General features: G+C 34.7%; 1 protein-coding gene across 1 annotated transcript in view; it reads left to right on the plus strand.

The window, feature by feature from the left end:
- Positions 1-15527, plus strand: part of Sema3c (semaphorin 3C) — a 157432-nt gene that overhangs the window by 71047 nt on the left and 70858 nt on the right. Inside the window, exons 3-4 of the mRNA XM_047560600.1 lie at positions 8878-9038; positions 10108-10170. Of these exons, the coding sequence (XP_047416556.1) occupies positions 8878-9038; positions 10108-10170 (224 nt within the window). The remainder of the gene's footprint in view (positions 1-8877; positions 9039-10107; positions 10171-15527) is intronic.

A 15527-nucleotide genomic window follows, 5' to 3' on the forward strand; every position in this document is an offset into this window, starting at 1 on the left:
ATTTTTTCATTGGCATCTCAAGTGACTTGGGAAAAATCCAACCATTTTGGTTTGACATTCAGGGAGTTTGCATCTTTTCATGTTGCTGTGACATTCAAGCAGTTTGTAAGTAGTTTTGCATATTGTTTGGCTCCTCATTTCTGCTCAGAAATCCCCACACAAATCTGCTTCTTTAGCAATTCCAAAAATTCTGATCATCCTTTGAATCTTCTGCCTCAGGTTTCCACACAAGCTCCTTCCAACTCTCTGGAAAATGCTTATCTCTTTATTAGCTCATTATTTATCCTTGAGGTCACAGTTTACATCACACTTCCTCACAGCGGTTTTTTCTGATCCCTGATATAAGGCAGTTGCCCTTGTTGTCAGAACATTTCTTGTCTTTTACTGTACTTTGTGCATTTATTATTGTGATCTTTTAGTTTACTATGAAAAGTGGCTCAACTAAAATTTGTTGAATGAAGAAATAAATTCAAGCACTTCCTTCTAAGATTTCCTGGTTTTACCCAGCAAGTCTTAATCTTCCTTCTCCAGTGCTCCCTCTACTTCTGGAGTCTTCTTCTGCAATAGTTTATGTGTCCCCACTCAAAGCTGTCCTCTTGGAGAGAGAGACCAAAACTTTTCATCTTTTTACCAAGTCCCTGTCTTGTATACCATCTATTGAATGATTGTGTAAATATAAGCCTCAAAGAGTATTTTTATTTTGTGTAGAGCCTACGTATTATATACAAACACAAGCTTGATGTCATGGGAACCCGTGGCATAAAGGATCAGATAACTTTATGAGGGTAAAATGGGCAAGAGACCTCACTCAGCACATGGGTCTCCTTCTCTTCTCGCTGTAATTACAGTATCTGAGTAGAAGTTCCATTGGAAGGCTAAAAGGTATACAAGCAAGTTTTATTGAAAACATAGAAACTCTGTATGTGAGACATATTTTGTGAAGATGTGTTTAATGTTATTGTCAGAATCTTGCTTCTGTGGTTCCACTGTGGTCACAGTGGGATTTGGGAGTGGAGAATGGGATCTAGTGTGTTCTTTCATCCCTGAGGTTTTGCTGGCATGAAACACCATGCTGATTCTCCATCTCTTCCCACTCATGCCCATTGGTCTCAAGTACTCGACTGTCTTTACACGTCCATCCCACCACTCATGGTCTTCAATATTTGTGTTTTACAATATTTAACTCCCAGTTTCATTTATTTTTTTGTGAATGAACTTTTAATAATTGTTTTCATATTGAATATTCACTGATTTAAAAACTTACAGCATAAGAAAATGTTTTCCATATCTGGAAATTTCTACATAAACAATTGTAATCAGCATAGTATTATATTTAGCAGACAGCACTTTCAATTGTAATTATACACTCCCTTGCTTTTAACTATTTTTTTCCTTTCTGTTATGTTTTCATATTTTGCTGACCATCTTAGACTCCATCTTAGTGTTCACAGTTCTTGAACACTTTGCCCCATAGCTGTTCTTCCAGAGATGTCAAGAACTCTAGAAAGCAGGTGTCAGATGAAGTGCTTTCTCCTCCACAAGTTTATCTCCCTTGTTTACATCTCAAGTGGACACTCTGAAACTGAGGCCTTCCTGACCTACGAACACCGCTGATGCTGACATCTCAGTGTATATGTTGTCTCCCTATGGTTTAGCAATAGTTTCAGATCAGTTCTGCTTTCCAGAAGTTACTTCCTTTCGTTTCAGTCTCTCGAGACATCTGAGCTCTTCCCTCATTGAATGTTCTTCATACGCTGAGATAGAATGTGACCATTGCTTCCCAAGCAAGGAGTCAAAGATTGGCACGTAAAATCTTTGAAATCTGCTTTCATGTCTTCCAAGTTAGATTGAAAGAAGGAAAGTCAGAATTTAAGATTCTCTATTTAACTGAACCACACAACAGAAATAGAATCTGTTTCAGATAGGATAACAAAAATGAGGGTTTTTTTGTTTTTATTTCATTTATCCCGAAAATGCACAGGGGCATTACTGTAGCTGTATTTCTAAGATAAGTTTTTGAACACCCATTTTTTTCTACCAGATTTATTATAACATGAAATATTCATTGCATTAGCTTAATGGATATTCTATAACAAAATATATGGATAATGCTTGTAGTAGATAATATTTGCAAATAGTAAAAAAGCAATTATTTTCTTAGATAGTTTTATGACTGCAGGGAAAATTAGATATCATTCTGTTTACTAAATAATCTTCTTTTTACGTTGAAGACGAAGGACTTAAGATACAGGATAGGTGTAAATGGGGACAAGGGAAAATCCTGTATTGACAAAAGATGAAAGTAGAATTTCAACCTCTGTAAACTAATCCCAAAGCTAACCCCCCAACACCAAGATCACACCCCGCTTTTTAATCAGGATGAATTATTTCACAAAAATCCTAATATTGGGGCTGGGGCTGTAGCTCAGAGGCAAAGCACTTTTCTAGCACATGGAGGCACTGGGTTTGGTCCTCAGCACCACATAAAAATAAACACATAAAATAAAGGCATTGTATCCATATACAGCTAAAAAAAACTCGTTAAAAAAACCCTAATGTTCTAAAAGTTGATGATTTTTTTTTCTCATTTTATTGGTTAATGCTCAAATCTTTAATTCACCAAAATTGAAGATCTTAAAACTCAACATAGCAGGAGAAAAGGTAGAATGTTATTGAAGAAAAAACATGGTCTCTTATTCAGAATCAGTTTTGCCCTCAAAGACAAAAATGGAACTTAGTAAGTCATACAGTGCTAGCCCCATCCCCAGCCCATGGCGTTTTGAACCAGTTTCAAATAGTCTTCCAGGCAGCCGTCCAGAGAAGAGAAAACCACAAAAAACAAAAAACAGAATAACAAAATAAAAGTAAATATCAGCAGACCTGAGAATTCACATAACGGGTCAAGGAAGTTTTAATGAAGCAGCTCTATTTAAATTACAGTGAAACTATTTTTCTACTTATGAGTAGGAGTTAGAAGTCAGGAAAAATCTTGCAGGAGAAATAAACATATCTAAAGGCTCTGAGGCAGAAAGTACAGCAAGTTTTAGGATGTGAAAAAAAGGGCAAGAATGCAAAGAGAATACGCCAGTAGTGATGATTGACATTTCTAGTGAGGTCATCTTAAACCAGATCAGGCCAGGCCTTGAAGGATGTGTTAAAATTTGGATTTGGTCCTAAAAGTAATAGAAAGCCATTCACGACAATTAAGGAGAGGGGACCTAAGAGTACAATGACCATATAACTTAACAACTAAACCATGAATCTTTTGAGAATGAAAGGGGGCACTATTGATTATTATGCTGGGAAAATGAGCATGAACTGGGGCTGTCTGGGGCAAACCCGAGCAAGACTTTGTCTTTATAAAGACTCCTGTATGTTTGCTAATCTTCCCTCTGAGCCAATGCCTGGGAAGTACATCCCGTGTTCACTCTTGCTTTTCTCTGGCCAGGCTCACTGAAGTGTGTCTTTCATTCCTTCTTTCATGCATCTGGTATTTTGCTTCCACTCAGCTAATCATGCCCATCTCTCAAGAAACACAGAAGAGCAGAACCTTTTATCTTCCGCATGAACTAAGTCTGACCCACTTTCCTGCAACCTCTTGGGCCTCCAGAGATAATGTCATGAGCACATGGAGTGGTCCTCTGCTCAGTAATTCATCCTAGGATTTGATCTATCTCAAGTTGTTTGCAGTGTGGTCTCTACCCAGCTGGCAGTCTAGATTTGAGAGGCTGAGGCATTTCTTGGACTTGATTGGATATTGGAAAAACTCATGTGCAGGGCAAGAACACAATAGAAACTCAACAAATAAGTGATGAGGTTATCCATCTGATTAGAAAAGCAAGAATGTATCTGATGGAGTTCACAGCCTTCTCTTTGAATCACAGATCTTACTGTGTGACCTTGTTAGGTTGCTTAAATACACTGAATTTTTGTTTCTTTGTATGTGGAACTAGAATAATATTAGGACTTAATGCAGAAGCTTTGAATGAAAAATCAAATGAAATAAGTATATAAAGCACCTAGAACAGTTACTCCTACTGGTGAGCCCACAGGTGTTATGGGGGCTATTAATTTTGAGCAAATGTGATTTTAACAACTTGCCTTCTGGTCTCTGTTTACTTTAGAAATTAGGAGCTGTAGTTTCAGTCAGGTAAAGTTTTACTGCTCTTGTATCTGCAATTTTTATCTGCAATTTTTCCTGGAGGGACAGGTGAAGTTCAGTTTCTAACCCAGTTGCAAAACCTTAAGCCTCAGGGAGAGGATGGGTCATTTGAGCCCACTCTACTTAAAATTCTTGGAGATAAGACTTTCAAGAGAGGAAATTAACCTGTCAGTAGCACTATCTTTTAAGTAAAAGGTATCCCAAGGATTTACTTTGAAATCTGCAGTGTGCATTCTGCCTGGGGCAGAGTTAAGTTTATGATGGAGGGATGTTGCACTGGTCTAGGCAAACAAAATAACAGAACATAAGGTAGGACTTAAAGTTGTCACAAGGTCATATCTTCATAGCTGCGTCCTCTGTTTGTGCAAAATGTCCAGCCTTGTGTGAAAGGATTCAATAAATATATGTTGAATAAGAAATTAATAGTACATCATGAGTTTTAAATAATTAATGATTAATTATTGTATATACTTCTAAGTGAGAGACTTCTGGGAAGTGATTTTCAAGCAAATAATTTTTTGCCTATTTTGGAATTTCAAAAAGACCAAAGATAAATAATGTATTCTGAATATATGAACTCCCTTTCTATGTAGTTTAACAAATGCATATTATTCATAAAAGGGACCACTATAAACTCTCCAATAAGATTACATTCCTGAGCACATGAATAAGATTCTTGATGACTTAGTCACCTCAGAAATATTTAAAATCTCTGGCTTAACAGAAACCAAAGGTTATTTCTTATGTGGCTGAAATGGAGTGTTATTGACAGTTATATTACTGTATATTGGTTGTTTTAATTTTAATTGCTGTAGCCATATACTGACTATTCTTAAGTAGACTCAAAAGCTTACAATGCTAGTGTTAATATTTTGGGGAATGTATTGTTCTAGTTTGGGTTAAATTCTCAAGTCTCACAGTGGCTTCCATTACAAAGCAAAGTTCATGTGAACACATAAACTTTAGGTGAGCATACTGTGCTGTAAAGTTTCCCTCAAGAAACATTGGCATAGAAGGCACTGCAGTGATTTTCCATCATGGAACTCTACAATAATGTGGAGTTCAGGAGAGAAACATGTTCTATTTTTTCTTTAATGCTGTTTCCCAGGAGATTTTCCCAGGAACTTGGAGACCTATGCTGCCCTTTGAGGAGCTGCATTTTCTAATGCTACATCCTCTCAGCCAAGTCCCTTCTCAATCAGTTGAGTATGGCCTGAGAAACAACACAAGTAGCTGTACCTCTGATGCTGTAAAAAGGATGACATCATTAAGATGAAAAGAAATGTAAGACAGTTCCATTCTTTGACTTGTTCAGATGAGGAACTAATAATAATTGTGATTTCTTTTCTCACTGGAATCAAACCATTAAATCAGTCATTCTGCATATTGGTGGCCAAGTAATTGAATCACTTATTTACAGAAGTTGGATCTACATTGAATCAAAATGATAGATTCTTGGGTCATTATTTTTATAGCTAAAATTCTCATTGCTTTGAACTCATCTCTTTATTCTAAAATAGGAGAAATAAAGCAATTTAAATAGCATTTTAACAAAATAGCCTAGGCTCCTATCATGACAAGGGCACTTCTGAAGTAAATCTTCCCTGGTTAACAGCTGTCAAACAGTCAATGAGCTACAGATAATTAAATCTGAAAATGCTTTATGACTCAGGAACATAGATTAAAAATCCTTGGACCAGAAAGGTCTTCAAGTTGATGTGGTTATTGCTCTCTCTGGTATTTGAATTAATGTAAAATATCGATTATTTTCTAATGAAACAGGTAAAGAAGAGAATTGTCATTGTTTAATAATTGCAAACAAAAATCAATTGGGGCTATTTTCCTGGCTAAGAACACACTCTTGACTATATTTCAATACGAATTAGGAAAAGAGGGAGAAAAGGGAAAAAAAATCGGAATATTTTGAAAAAAAAATAAACCTAAACTAAACTTTGGGAGAAATTGTGCCTTCTCTTTATCCCAGCCCAATCTCAAATACAGTCATTCCATATCCTTGATTTTAAGTGTTTGTCACATCAATTCTTCCTTCCCTTTCTAGTCTATCTGGAGTTTATCAGCATTATATCTTGGTGACCAAAACTTTCTTAGTCTTTCAGTTCTCACACTCCAAAGTTACCCCAGATACTCAAATTATTTCCCTTAAGATTGTCTTATTTTATTATTGTACTCTCCTTCTCAAGTAATTCAAGTAGATTCTACATCTAAAAAGTTTAAATATTAGATATATTAATATTAAATATAAATTAAACAATCTAGTTCTCCCTTTTTCCTCCCTCATGTAAGGAGTTGTTCTTTGTTGGCTAAGTATGGATGTCTTGCCCCATGTCTCAAATAGGTATCCTGTGTAACTAGCATCACTGTAACTAAGGTTCACTTAATGTGCACATCCAATTTAAATTTTCCCAGTAGCCCAGTGAGGATGCAGGTTTATTAATATCCTAACTTTAGAGATGAGGATGCTTGGATTCGGAGAGTTTTATAAGTACATATCAAAATGAAATGGTAGACCTGTGATTCAGACCCCCTCCAGTGGTTGGGCCCTAGAGGCCAAAACTCAGTCATTTTATAGCTTTATTCTATTTATTTCACTGGAGAATTATTTATACAAAAGATACTAGTTCAGGTCTCTTCTGCTGCCCAAGCTATAACCTATCCACGATGTTTGCATAACTGTGAATTGCATCCCATCAATGAAAAAGCAAGCTTGGTAAAACACTGGAATTTTAGGCAGAGTGAAAACAATCTGTGTCTTCTCTGACCTTTGAGTGACACTTTCCTTGATCCTGTGTTCTTGGCTCTTAGAAATGATTCCTATTAGCCTTAACCTCTGCTCTAGCATGGACTGACCATTTTTTGTGAATGATATCTACCTCCCCCCGCCACCTTTTTTCATCTCCTCATAAAAGAAGCTGTCCCAGTTTCTGGGTCAGTGATACCACCTGTTAACTATGTCACCATTCTGTCCATGATGTCTAGTGAGGCTCAGAAACTGGAAGATCAGCACACTCGCCTGTGCTCAGGAGCCCTAATCTAATTTGCAAAGATCTATATCTTATCCCTTGTTGTCAATGACCTACCTGTATTTTGTTCTTGTCTGTTCTCACAATTTTGCTTTTCAAAATTCTTCTGAAAATTTTTTCTTAGTTATTTTTCCACATTAAAAATCATATACTTTACTATTATATGAACAGTATATCTGAGAATGTGCTTTAATATTGTGTTACTAATTTTATGAATGTGAGTTCCTTAAATTAAAAAAAAGGTTAAAAGGAGGAAAACATGTATCCATTTTAGCCGAATTCTTTTCTGTTTTATAATTAATGATGCAAACTCGACACTAATACTACTAAAAGTAATAAGAATTATAATTTATTGAACACTTTTTGTTACTCATTTCAAGTATTTACATGTATTAGTTCAGTTGATTTTCACGGGAATTCTCAGTTCCCAAGGCTCTGTTTTTGTTGCTTTTTACAGATGAGAAAATTGAGGCACAGAGAGGTTAGGTAACTTGCTCAGTATCACAGAAAGTTTGGTGCCACAGTCTGGCATTACAATATGCTACTTGGATAACATTTAATATCATCAACTAAAACTACCTGGAGAAGATTATGGTAGACCGTCTTAACTGGTGTGCCTAGAAAACAGGTCAAATTTGTGACTTCTGTATCTTCTCATGTAGGATATGTATTAAAGAATATAGTTCTTGACATCTATAAGTAATAGTATCATTTTTTTCCATTGGTTTGTGAAACTATAACCATATCAAAGTTTCTAGAAATCTGATTTAGAATTAAGAATCAGTTCATCTTGGGAGCAGTAATCTCCAAAAGCAGTTTTTTTTCATAGAGTTTAAGATCATAATCAATCAAAAGAACAACAACAAAAAAAAATCCTAAATCATTTGAATAGAAAAGTCTTAAATTGTGCAAAGGAACATTTTGCCTGCAGAGAAAATTGCTTCTGTGCCAATGGTTATTGACTGCTTTTATTGTCGTGATACATTCATTGTCCTTAAAGGGCAACTACTCAGGCACATATTAAATGTAAATGAACTTAAAAGAACATGAGTCACAGATCATTGAGATGCTTAAAATACAAAGATTCAGGTGTTTGAAATTTCATATTTTCCCTTTGATACACTCATAGGCTTGCTGTCATTTAAAGAACATTGCCACCTGAATGAGATAAAATGGAAAAATAGATCTCTTTTCAAATTATTTATAGAAAAATATGTTAGACTAATTAAAATTATGTTGAGGAAGTAAACAAGTTATTTAGAATAGGACATGATTCTAAAATGGTGAATGTACTAAAGCTAAGAAAAGAACATTCATAGAAAATAAGACATTCTCAATGCTGTTGGTTTTGCTTTTTGTTCTACTACTATATATTTTATGATTCATCTATTTTAACTAGTTTTGAGCAATGGCATCCCCTAATAAAACAAACTGGAGGTTATTGCACATGTGCATAATTTGAATCACATAGTATTACCATAACCTTTAACACTGGATTTTTGATTTCTTTGTTTTTTCCTGAGCATAAAGACAGTAGTCCATTAACATATCTCCATTTTTAGGAGAAAAATGTATCGACGTTTTTGATAAATATTCTTGTAAGACTTTTCATTGAAATCATAGAATTATAGAGCCAAGACATTATAGTTTTACATGTGCTGTTCACTATTACAGAGCTCCGGGAAACCAAGACCTCTGAGTACTTCAGCCTCTCCCACCACCCTTTAGACTACAGGATACTACTAATGGATGAAGATCAGGACCGAATCTATGTGGGCAGCAAAGACCACATTCTGTCCCTGAATATTAACAATATAAGTCAAGAACCTTTGAGTGTAAGTTTGTCATTTTCATGAGGGCCATTTTGACCTTCTGGGTGCCATTTTTTTTCCTTTAAGAATTTCAAATATAATAAAAAAGAATATGTATTTCATTAGAATTATAGAAAATGCTAGACACATGTCGTATGTATCAGAGAAGTTTTTCTTTCATGGTCTGAAAATTTATGAGTTCAGTTCTCCCTGTCTAGATTCATGGTTTTTATTAAACTAAAACCTGAAGCTACATGAGAAAATACTTCCTGTGTTCACATATATGGAAAGACAAAAAGAGAAGCATGGGTATAGCATGAACAAAATGGCCATGTTTAAGGAAGATCTGCCTCACTGGTGTATGTAATCCACACAGGATTGAAAATGAACTTCAGTCTTCAGTGCACAGTTATTTAAACAAGTGTGGCCTATATTTATCATTCATTCTCACAATAAAATAACTGAACTTCACTGGAGTAAAGAAATAAAGATTAATTATAAATTTATTATAGGAAAGAAATTTTGCATTTATTGTTAAAATGAGCAACAAGCTAACAACTGAAAAAAGTAATCATTACTATCTGACCTGACCCAAGACGAGACAACAGTGTCTTAAAACACTGGCATAGTATTTCGGAGAATCTCCTGGATTTCATCCAAGCTCTTTTAGCTGTTAAAAGATATAGGGGCCACTTTAAGTAAATCTACTAGTCAGACTCTGTGACTTAGCAAAAGTAATACTAAACTGAAGGCAGCATATATGTGAATGCATTGTGGGATAAGTAGTTGGGAAAAATGTTATGAATAAAAATGAACAAAATATGCATTAATTGTATACCTTTATATTAATAATGACCTTATTTTAATATACAGTTAGTAAATGTGCATCGTTATTGCAAGGCTTTTGTTAAAGAAACAAAAAGATAGTTGTTAGAATAACATAGTATTGAGTTCATAAGATAAAATACGGAAGAATTTTAAAGCAAAAATATAGAAATGTCTTAAGGGAATCTGTTAGCAAAAAGTCAACGAAGAGCATTGAGCTGTTATATAGCCAAGTGAGATTATGCAACCTGTTTTCCTTTCTGAGCAGGTTTTCTGGCCAGCATCTACGATCAAAGTTGAAGAGTGCAAAATGGCTGGCAAGGATCCTACAGTGAGTATTTTAAAAAAACAACAAACTACCTTAAATATTTGTTCTTTAGGTCCATGCACTTTGATTGTAGACCAGAATGAAACAAAGGGTGTTGGTGTTTTAAATCCTTGACTGGACACATGTTAAAAATGTAGATGTGAAGAGATTGGAATTCTCACACCATATGTAGTTTTGGAATTCCTGACTGGGTAAAAATGTCCTGCCTTGCTTTTGTTATTTCATGCAGACACTTTTCATGATGGATTTCAGTAATAACCCCTGTTCCAAGTGGATCCAGCCTACAGAATTCTCAGCAGGCTGCTGAAATAATGATAATGCAAATGTCTGGAGCTGCTCCCAGATACCATGTGTGCTTTTCCAAAGATTCTTGGTGATAAACCAGTGGTTAGCTGGCACATTCTAGAGATGTAAATCACCAGTGATGAATGGTACCTTTGTTAATTAAAAATAACCAGAAAATCACAATCATTTAGATGGAAGTATTGATAAATGTACCTTGGAATTCTTGTGCAAATTGTATTCCTTTAAGTGGTCTTCAGTACAGAATCAAGTAAGACATCTGTATTGATTTCTACAAATGACTTATTAACACGTTAAGTTATTCTTAAAAATTATATAAGAAATGCATGAAGCCAATCTTTCATGTGCGGAAGCCATTTAATGTTTATCAAGTACATATGTCATTTTATCTTTTGGTGTCAAACATGAAAAATAGCATGAGAGAACAAAGTATCCAAATCACCCACTCTTGGAAATAATTTGATGAAGAGGTTCTTTCCTTTTTTTCTTCCTTCATTCTTTCCTTCAATTATTCATTCACTAAATGCTGATTGAGCACCTGTTATATATCTGGCATAGTGCCAGTTGGTAGAGACATAATTTGTGCAAAACCAGACACAATTCTGGCTTTAATTAGCCTTATTATCTTGTTTCAAAAGTCAACCTTAATCAAAGGAACAGAAAAATTCGTGCTGAGTAGGGAATGAGATGGAAATATGGTGATTGGGTAAAATTACACACATCCAGGTCTGCGGCCATATCAAATACTAGCCTCAAGTTAGTGTCAAAGAGTGTTGAATAAGCACTTATTTTGCAGTGCAGGGAAAGACATGCTGGTAGGAGTGACATCTGTACCCTGAAATGGATTGGGGAGTGTTCTGAAGCTTCAACAGGCTTGGCCAGTTGTGGGGAAAAGTCACTCAACTTCCATGACTCTTCAGTTAATGTTCCAAAAATGTCTGACTCAATGCAGAGTCACAGAAGACTCTGGAATATGGAATCACCAAGTAATCAAAGGGTTGTGGCAAGAGAGATTTACCAGGATTGATTCAATTCTGGGTCTTACTTTTTCAATTCTATAGTTCATCCAATGAAATGAATTTAAAAGAGGGTAGAAAATATTTGCTGGGGTACATTTGCTATCCAAGGAATCTTCTGAACCATAAACTAGAGGGAAAAATGAAAAAGATGTTTCCCATGCATGTATATCTGATCATGTCTTGCCTTTTGCCGAAATAATATCCTGGGGCAATATAACTGAATTTGATTGTCCTTTCTGCAAAACAATTTACATTTCCCATTCATAAAAACTGCCTAAGGCAAAATACGTGGACTATGGTTATACTGCAAATTCTGTTTCTCAAAATTGCTGTTTATCTTCCAAAGAATCTTAGCCAAATCATTTGATTTTTACCTCCTTTGGCAAATAGAAGCCCTTGATTGTTTGCCTTTGTATAATTAAAAGTTATAATATATAATTTTCAATACATATTTACATCCTTCCATGGGTATTATTTTTTTGCTGTAGTATCATTGATGGATATTTTTAAATTTGTCCACATAACTAGTTATCCTACTAGTAGAGAGCTCTATTCTAGTTATTTTTAAAGACTCAGCTGGAAAAATTTTGTTTGTACACACAACATTGTTAAGATATTACAAAACAATAGTTAAACTAATTCTTGGAAATACATGTTCTGTGTTAAAAGAAGGGAAATTCTAACAAATCCATCTCATTTTATGTGTGAAAAATGTACAAGAGAAGTCTCCTTTAAATGCGCCACCAGTGGAGTGGGGGAGGCAGTGGTAGAAAAATAATGAGAAATAAATCTTTGAAAGTTCTATAGAACAACCTATTTTTAGTATACTTTTCCATGAACCAAATATTTAAGGATGACATCACTATTGGAATAAGTATCATTTCATAACCTAACATTTTACTTTTTTAAACATAGGAATTGAATATTTTAATTTGCACACATCAGTTATTATGTAGAAAGTAGAGGTGAATAAGGTGGGTCCCCTACCTTTAAGAGTCTTTCCAATCCACTCAAGGTGATGAGACATACATGCAATGATTACCAAGTAATAGTACCCAATATTTAATGGGATAGGCCAGGCATTCTTCTAAGTGCTTCATTTTAATCCTCATAACCATTCTACAGGCTAAATGTTATTGACACCACCCACATTTTTAAGATAAAGAAAGTAGACAAATATCAGAGTGAGGAACCTACCTAAAGCTACACCTACCTAAAGCTACCGAAAGCAAGTGGGACATTGTGGACATGGTGCTGTGACTCAACTTTTCAGCTCTAGGTACAGCACCCTTCACTAGGAAAACATGCTATCCCTCCAGGAGAAAGGGGTAAATGCTAAGGTTACGCACTCATGACAAGAAAAATATGGTGCAGCAGGAATATTTTGGAAAGCTTTGATAGATCCAATGGCAATCATGTTAGATCTTTGTTAACTTTTCCCCACTTTTATTACATGCTGTGTATGAATCACTGTCCTTCAATAATCTTCCTATCTTTTTAGTCTGGTACACATCTACTCATCCTTTCAAAACATAGCATGCATGTCTCTTATCTGGAGAGCCTTCTCTTACTACCAGAACTGGGTAAGAAACCCAGCCCTTGTGCCCTCAGAACACTCTAGAACTTATTCCATTGCATTTTTAATTCTAAATCTCCCTTCACTGATTGGAAATACTACATGTCAAATGTCATTATTTCCTGTGCTCAGATCTTATTTAAGCTTTTCACAAAAGTTAAACAAGCTCTGAATAAATGGAGATGAAGCTGTTAAGCTTGGGAATCTCTTCCAAGTGACTTTCAGGGACTAGGGATGAGATGTGGTGGATGATGAGTTTATGATTGCTTTTAAATTAATAATGTTTGTAGCAAATTCATTATGCTTATATTTTATAAGTAAATTTTTGTTAAAGTAATTTTTCTGCTTTTAGATATATTAATCATCCACTAAGCAAAACATACAGTGGTAACAAATAAAAGCCATGTTATTGTAACAATTTAAAGAAAAAATAAAACAGGATCAAGCATCCCTTAATCCCTCAGACTTTTTAGTTTGTATCCAATTCTAATTGAAGTTATGAAAAAAATTAATACTTTATTATGATAGAATATAATTAATTTGAAATTTGATACCAGGTAATAAATATTATAATTCTATAGTAAATAATGTTTATAAAGAAAATGAATTACCACAGTGGGAATATAATAAACTTTTTGCCTCAGCTAAAAATAGTATAAACTACTTTCCATTTATTTCTCTTTGCCTATATATTTATCAGCTTTTCATCACTATGATGAAATACCTGACAGAGATTAACTTTATGAGGGAGAGATTTATTTTGCTTGTAATTTTTGAGGCTTAAGGGCACTGTGCTGGACTTGGCTTAGTTCTGATGATGGCCTTCTTGCTGGCAGAGTCTGGAAGTGGCATGTGGTAGTACATGGCAAGAAACAAGGAGCATGCAGGGTAGTATGCATGTCTGGTTTCCATCCCAGTTCTTATAAAGTTACCAGGGTTTAATCATGGGGTCTCCAGCCTAGTGACCTTCTCTGATTAGATCACTTTCCAAAAGCCCCACCATAACCAGATTGAGTTTTCATCCTCTTAATACCATTAACATCTGACTTTGAGCATTAAACTCCTACATGAGTTTGGGGGTGGGTGCTGTTACAAACTATATTCAAACCACAACTTCCAAAGAAGCCACATTCCTCCATATTCCATTTATTTCTAAATGTTAACATTTTACTCATACTCTAAATAACTTGAGCTTAAACAATGGCACATTCTGTCAAACATATTCAATTGTCCCAGGGTTTAATGAATGAACTAAGTAAATACTGTAGGAGATCACTGAAAAATTAAGCAGGATTACATACATTTAGGTATATATATACATTAAATGCATACAGTGTCAAACTTGATTTATTAATTGTATGATACTCTTTTCCTATGCCTCTGAGCAGATGATCCTAAATTACTGGAAAGCACATTTTCTTTGGAAATAACATTGTCAAAATTCATTGATTTATTTCCCAAAACAAAAAGATGGAGACTAAGAAGAAAAATATATAAGAGCTTTTTCTTCTTGTTAATCACATAGTATGAACTGAACAATCAATATTTTTAAAGACCTGTTCACTTGTGCTCCAGGATGTGTTTTTAAAACTTCTATTTTATATTATTAAACTAACATGTTCAATATAGAAATCTTCAAAAGCCTGGAGAAGCACAAAGAAGATTACATAAAATAGACCATCTCTTGTTTATTCTTCAACCTTGCAGAATTAACCTTTCTGTATCTTCGTTTCCTTATCTGTAAAATGTGCTAAATTCATAATGCCTATCTTATTTGGTTAAGATGATTAATGAGCTAATATTTATAGAGAGCTTAGAATAGAACATAGCACACAGTAAACATTATATCACCCTGGAGGTAAATTACACTAATGAAACATAATTATTCCTGACAGTTTAGCAAATATTCTTCCAGCATTTTCTTATATAAATGTGTATGTGTATATAAAATAAAGCGGTATGATACCTTTGTAATATTAGCTGCCTTACCTTTCTGCATTCCACCAAGAAAGATAAACAATGAAAAGAAAACAAACAGTATCTGTGGTGTTTATTTCCTCTAAAATCTTTTTTGTTTATTTCTGAGGTTCTAGGAATTGAACCCAAGGCCTTGAGTGTGCTAAGCAAGCACCGTACCACCAAGTTATGTTTTCAGCCCTCTGCTAAAGACTCTAAAGCTTCATTCAATCCCCAAATCTTTCACGCATTTCTACTGAGACTGGAATCTGTATTAGCTCTGTGCAGGACAACTGTCCCATTCACTTCCTATAGTTTACACAGACAAATAAAAACATGCAACTGAAACAAACCAATACTTGCCAATACTTGTTTTTTATATATAATTATGTACCAGACACAAGTTAAACTGCTTTATTAATACATTGTTCACAAAAATATGTTAGCCTTGCCGCTGTATAGATACAAAGATTGAAGCTCAGAAAGGCTAAGCAACCACCTTAAAT

This window comes from Sciurus carolinensis, chromosome 8 (genome assembly GCF_902686445.1).
Source record: "Sciurus carolinensis chromosome 8, mSciCar1.2, whole genome shotgun sequence".
Taxonomy (NCBI): Eukaryota; Metazoa; Chordata; class Mammalia; order Rodentia; family Sciuridae; genus Sciurus; species Sciurus carolinensis.